Genomic DNA, 6,465 nt, shown 5'->3' on the forward strand with positions numbered 1-6,465 from the left:
AGTGTTTAATAAACAGCTGTTTTACTAAATTCTGCTGAGGTGAAATTCAGTGCAGTCATGTATCGTGATACGTATCGTATCGTGGCCTCTGTATCGTGATACGTATCGTGACTTTGCTGGTGATACACAGCCCTACACTGGAGATGGTCACTATCTAGGGGACAATGATGGTTATCAGCTTTTTTTTCATATTAGAGCAAAATCCATTCAAATTCACGTTAATGTAAGTAATGAACATTTTGTAATGACAAAAAGTTCATGTATAATTAGGGTTGGGTATCGAAAACCGGTTCCATTTTAGAACCGTTACAAATTTCCAAGAACCGGGTATTCGATAAGATGCGTGCATTTCGATTCTGCTTAACGATTCCTGCGTTCGCATTTTAATGTGATTAAAAACGATTTAAGTGCAGGAACGGAAAGAACTTGCGCCCTGTTTGCGTGCAGCGCACACGAAGCGCGAGCACAGAGAACAGAGGTCGCGGTACGGGTTCCCGGTTTGTGTCCTTTCTCGAACCGTTCCGTGTATTTCCACTGTAGAAAAGGTTGTTCCGGGCCGAAACTGACTTCTTTCATATTTGTCGACCAATATGTAGAAAACTATGTCAGTATATCATCATAAACAGCCATTTTTGTCTTACGTGAACGTAAACAGATGAGAAAGAAAACACACGTGCAGTATTTTTAGATCTGCGTGCGTTCGGTGTTAAAGAGACCGCAGCCTAATAAACGCGCTGCCTGTCATTAATGTTAATCAAAGAACAAAAGAAAATCATTCACTGATCTTGACTGAATATATTTAATAACTTTAATTGATTAATCTATATTTTATTTATGAAAAGAAAACTGCAGTGTTTTTAAACTTTTAATTACAGTTTCTGTACCTGAAATTTTGTTCAATTGTATTTATTTATGATATTGCTCATAGATTTGTTTGTTCCTATCTTATTACTGACTGTTTACTTGTCTTTAACACTTTAATATTTGAAATTTATAGTAATCTAGTTTTTGCTGTGGTATGTTTTTTAAAGCATAGGCAAAATTCCTCTTGCAGTGTTCTGTAGGCTGCTGATTTTTGCTCGTGTTATTCAGCTGCAACAGAATGCTTTGTAAAAAGACAGAATAAATGTTTGACATCTAAATGTTTGACTTAAATGTCAAATAAATGTTTTTTATATTGGATTTTTTATCGTATTGGAATCGAAACTAGGAATCAATAAGAATCAGAATCGATAAGCAGAATCGGAATCGGAATCGATAAAATTCAAACGATACCCAACCCTATGTATAATATGTAATAATACAATAATGCAAATTGCATTTTCCACTACAACCTTAATTCATAATGAACACTGTACAGTGTTGTTATTGTTTATTAAAATAAAACTGTTAAAAATAATTTACACTAATTGACATAAAATATACATTTTAGACTGAAAAACTTTAACTTGGCAAGTAACTGAAATAAGTATAAGTTGAAGTACCAAAATAGCTAAAACTGAAATAAAAATTAAAGCTATACAAAAAAAGCTAATGGAAAATGATAAAAACTCATAACAAAACTACTCAAACTGTAAACTGAAAATATAAAATATATTATAGTAAATAAATAATACTAAAATAACATTACTAAACAGGCATTGGAAATTAAGGTCAGCTTTTCTAAATTCATTTCTGATGATTAATTGTGCACATTGAAAGTTTATTGGTCTATTGATTTAAAAATGTGATTTTTGAGTTGTTGTTTCAGGTCTTTGCTAACTAAACCTGTTTATTACTAGGAGTTTGTGTGGAAAAACACATACGCACTCTCTCTATCTAGGAGAAAGTAGGGAAGGATTAACTTTGAGTCAGTCGGGCATTAAACTCCCTGTCCAATGTTTGGTTAGATTACATCACATGCTAAAAGCAGCTAACACACTGCAGTGCCATCATTCCACATAAACCGACCTAGTTTCCCATATGCACTGATTTTCCCCAGTTCCTTTAATATATTTATAGCATCAAACCAATATGTGTAGGTGTTCTTTTTTTGTTTATTTTAAGTTATTTTTATATTCCAGAACATTAGGTCTAAGGATGCAGGGAAATCATTTTGGCACATTACCCAGAGGGGCTTAGCATGCTTTTGTTGTCTCTGTTGTGGTATTTGTTTGTAATTCTGCTCTGGAATGTTACTCACCTGCTGTGGGGACAATGACAGGAAGTTTGCGTTGTCATGGCTACATGCCGTAAAAGAGGTTCGTGGGATTAGGAACCTGATGCAGCCAGTTGGGTGTCAGGACGGTCAGATGAACTGTCGCCCGCCCCATATCTAGAGGCGTTCAGTATCAGCTGAGAGCTCTGTCCGTCTGCCAAATGTGCGCTTCCTGTTGCAGCGATGTTGATTTTGACCTCTGTGTCTGTCAGCGTGTTTTGCTGACAGGTTTGTGGTGGGAGGCAGAAGCCGGGCTGATGGAGTGCTGGAGTGACACATCTGGGTGATGGAGGGAAGCTGGCCTGGGCTACAGGCTAAAAATATAAGGCTAAGTGGAGTAATGGAGCATCTCTCGGGCAGAGAGAGACGAATGTGGGACGTTGCACATGCTTCTGGGACACAGGGAGGGACGTGTGTTCTTATTCACTGACCTATTGGTACGTACCCTCTTAAAGCTCTTCTCTTCATTGCTCACCTGAGAGTTAATTACCAGAAGTGCCATTATAGTACAATTACGACACAATACAATAAACAAAAAGATTGTGTGTTTTTGATCGCCCGCCTGTTACAGTTTGTGCTTATTTAGATTACCTTCTTCTAGATGATTTGAGCTGTTACATATGACACAAAATACGCATATAAATAAAGCTTTTATAAATATGTATACAAGGATCAATATTGATGCAATATCATGAGGAAAAAAACAATAGCTTTATATTGATTTAGAGTTGTATTGACACCGCTCTCATTACAATGCTTTGTTTGGACACAATGCTTTGTGTGTGTGTGTGGATTTTTTATATTTAATTGCATGCTAATTCCTTTTGAACAGTTATGTTTATACCATGTGTTTAGACATGTACCATGGTAATTTTTTTCAATATAGATTTTATTAATTTCTATTTGGATGTTATGGTTTTTCTTTTTACTTTTTTTTTGTTTGTTTGTTTGTTTTGTTTGGATTTCAGTTGTGGTTATACCATGCTTTTGAGCATGTAAAAGTATTATTATTATTATTATATTTAAATTTATTTTTACAATATTTAAAATGTTTATATAATAATAATAATAATAATATATTAGTATTATTTTTTATTAGTATTATTATTTAAATGTGTTTTTTACAATATTTAAAAATGTGTTTTATATAAGAAGAAGAATACAATTATTGTTAATAATTACTACAATTATTATTATTATTATTATTATTATATTTTGGACATGTGCCAGTGTTATTAATTTAATTTAATATTAGGTTATTTATTTTATACATACCTTGGAATTCCATGGAATTTTTTTAAGTATCTTGGAGTACTGTGCAAATACCTTGGTGCGTGAATATTTATTCATTCATCTTCATGTTATTCTCATCTGTACATGCTCCTTTCAAACTTTCATCCCTGTTGGTCATGTGGGCACAGACTATGATATCAGCCTGACCTTCCATTGACATGTTTGTTTGTGTGTGCTTGTGTGTGCTTGTGTGTGCTTGTGTGTGTGTGTATATAAGTGATGGAGAACAGGCAGTTCCCTTCTGGAGTCAGTGCAGCTAGTGCTTCATTCGTCATGGGGGATTGTGTGTGATCATCCTCTTATCTCTCGCAGACACAAACACGTGCAGACACACACTTGTGAGCACAATACGAACATGGGAATACTTTCTAGACTGCTGTGAGTGAGTGGGCAAGGTTTTGTGTGTTTTCATTCATATGCAATCTCCTATATTTGCCTAGTTGTCATAATTTCGTATAGAGTACAAAAGGACAATACATTTGATGCCGGTTGTCTTCCGAACATGATGTGATACTGATAATTACTCTGAATGGTATTTGTGTAGTTGATCTGGATATGTGTACCTTGAGAAGCTTCAAAGAAGAGTTTGCTGATATGAGAATCATTCTTAGTCATACTGGGAATAGAGAATAATCTGATTTGTGAATGAAACACCATTTTAAATATTATTTCCACACTGTTATTCAGTGGTGGTGCCATGATGGAGTTATAGAAAATAAATGATTTTTTTTATTAAATTATGTAATATATTAAATATAATTATATTTAGAGTTGTGAAGGTACAGTTTGAATTTAGTGTGAAGTAAATGACAGACAAAATGTGATTTATTTTTGCAATACAAAGTTGATTTTTCTTCAGTCATTACTCAAATCTTCAGTGTCACATGATGAAAAAACATTTCTTATTATTATCAATGTTGAAAACAGTTGTGCTGCTTCATATTTTTGTTGAAACCGATGCATTCTTCACAAATGCATTCTTTTGGGAATCATCTGATTTTACATAGGCTATATTCCCTGAGTTCCTCCTTTCTCTTTTTCTTTCTTTTCTTGTATGTGGTTGTTTATTTCTGTTCAAGAATTTGCTGACAAAAGGTCAAAGATGGTCTGTTGTCATTAGGGCTGGGTATCGATTCAGATGTCCCGATTTGATTCGATTTCGATTCGCAAGCTCTCGATTCGATTCGATTCTTGATTTTTTTGATTACATTCAGTAAATATAGTTTTAATACAAATGCTATTGATATTTCTAAGAAATAAACAGTAAACATCAGTTTACAAATGGTGAATTAATAAAAAGAAATTAAGAACCACATGCCTGAAAATCCATTTTTTTGCCCAGCCCTAGTTGTCATGAAGCTTCATCGTTTCATGTCCTTTGACCTCAGACTTTTTTTTTTCGGTCCTGTAGTGGAGATGTTTTGATTTTAGAGATCGAATGTGTTTGTGTTTACTTTAGGCTGACAGACGGCATTATCTGTGTATCACCACATTCCTGTCTCAAGGATTTTTGTTTGTGTTTGTGTGAGAAAGAGACAGCAGAAATGGAGGATTTTCACTTCACACAGAGATGCTGTTGTGACTCCTAATGATTGTGTGTGTTTGAGTTTTTCTTCTGATTTGTGACATTAAGTTGCATGATAAATATCTTCTAAATTATGACAGTCAAATTCAAGAAGGTCTTTGAGCTTTTTGAGAGAGCCAGAGCCAGCAGCGTTTGAGAAGATGTCTGCATCAGGACTCGGTCTTCATAATGAATTAATCTTGTTTTGGGTCTGTCTCGATGGATGGCTGGCTTTGAGATTTTCCAGCTGAATATCAGTGTTTGTGTTGATACCAGTGAGTTTATATAAGATCTATTGTGGCTGATGTTGTAAGCTGACTAATGCACTTGAGTGTTTGTGTGAGTGTTTCGTTTGATAAACTTTGACTCAGGGTGTACTCACACTAGGCATTTTGAACCGTGCCCGAGCGCGTTTGACCCCCAAAGCCCGGTTCGTTTGACTAGTGTGAGCGCTCCGTGCCGCGCTCAAGCGCGGTTCGTTTAGCCGTCCCTGGCCCGGTTGGAAGAGGCAGGCCAGGGCACGGTTCGGTTGGGCTCGGGCGCGGTATGCATGCAGTGTAAGCACTAACCGCACCGGAGCACGGATCAGATACTGTTTTGTGTGTGCTACTGTCATCATTACGACCGCAAACATATGCTATTACTACTACTACACTACACTTTCAATTCATTTAATTCAATCAAGTATATTTAGGTTTATAATGGCTCTGGTTCTCACCTTATTGATGAACAGAAAATGTAGTTTGCGAGTAAAGCTGCAAATTATTTAATTAACTTCAGCTGCTTCCGTAATAATTCTCTGATACATACAAGTGAAAATCAATGCACAACATAAATTATAAATTAATTATTAATTATTCGACAGAATATTAGCGAAAGTGGTTTTCTCCATTATCTTGCACATGACGTAAGTGTGCTCCGGCCCGGAAAGTTTAGAGCAAGTATGAGTGCAGGCCAGCGGTGGAGGGGGGATAATCGCGCTCAGGCTCGGTTCAAAGCAACCGTGCCTAGTGTGAGTACACCCGCAGAATATTAACACTTTCAGGGACTTTGTGGGAAAAATTCAGGAATAAATCCTCAAGTGTTGTAAATAAGCAAAATGATTATACTGATATACTGTGCATAACTGGATATTGCAAAGTTTCGAAATGATAGATAGATTTTCACTTTTGTTCTGATCAACTGAGGAAAAAAAAGCATTACAATAAATTGCATTACCAATCTTGATTAAATCTAATCGTTTAGCTTGTATCACATCAAACTGTGCAAATTATTATTATGGTTATACTTTTATTACATGGTTATATGGTTATACGCGCGCGCTCACAAGATCTCCCGGTTCTTACTTGTGAATTCAGTTCACTGGAGACTCACACTAAACGGATCATTTGAATCAGTGAGTTGTCGACTC

At 35.6% G+C, this 6,465-nt stretch overlaps 1 protein-coding gene across 2 annotated transcripts in view; it reads left to right on the forward strand.

The window, feature by feature from the left end:
• Positions 1–6,465, forward strand: part of LOC107656329 (cyclin-dependent kinase 17-like) — a 73,683-nt gene that overhangs the window by 25,483 nt on the left and 41,735 nt on the right. Inside the window, exon 1 of one of the 2 annotated variants that reach the window (XM_016444124.1) lies at positions 3,810–3,868. The exons of the other annotated variant lie outside the window; for it this stretch is intronic. Coding sequence (XP_016299610.1) covers positions 3,846–3,868 — 23 coding nt within the window. The 5' untranslated portion in view covers positions 3,810–3,845. Of the gene's footprint in view, positions 1–3,809; positions 3,869–6,465 lie in introns of those variants that run through there. 2 annotated transcript variants of the gene reach the window in all.

Source organism: Sinocyclocheilus anshuiensis, unplaced genomic scaffold, assembly GCF_001515605.1.
Source record: "Sinocyclocheilus anshuiensis isolate Anshui unplaced genomic scaffold, SAMN03320099.WGS_v1.1 scaffold183, whole genome shotgun sequence".
Classification (NCBI taxonomy): domain Eukaryota; kingdom Metazoa; phylum Chordata; class Actinopteri; order Cypriniformes; family Cyprinidae; genus Sinocyclocheilus; species Sinocyclocheilus anshuiensis.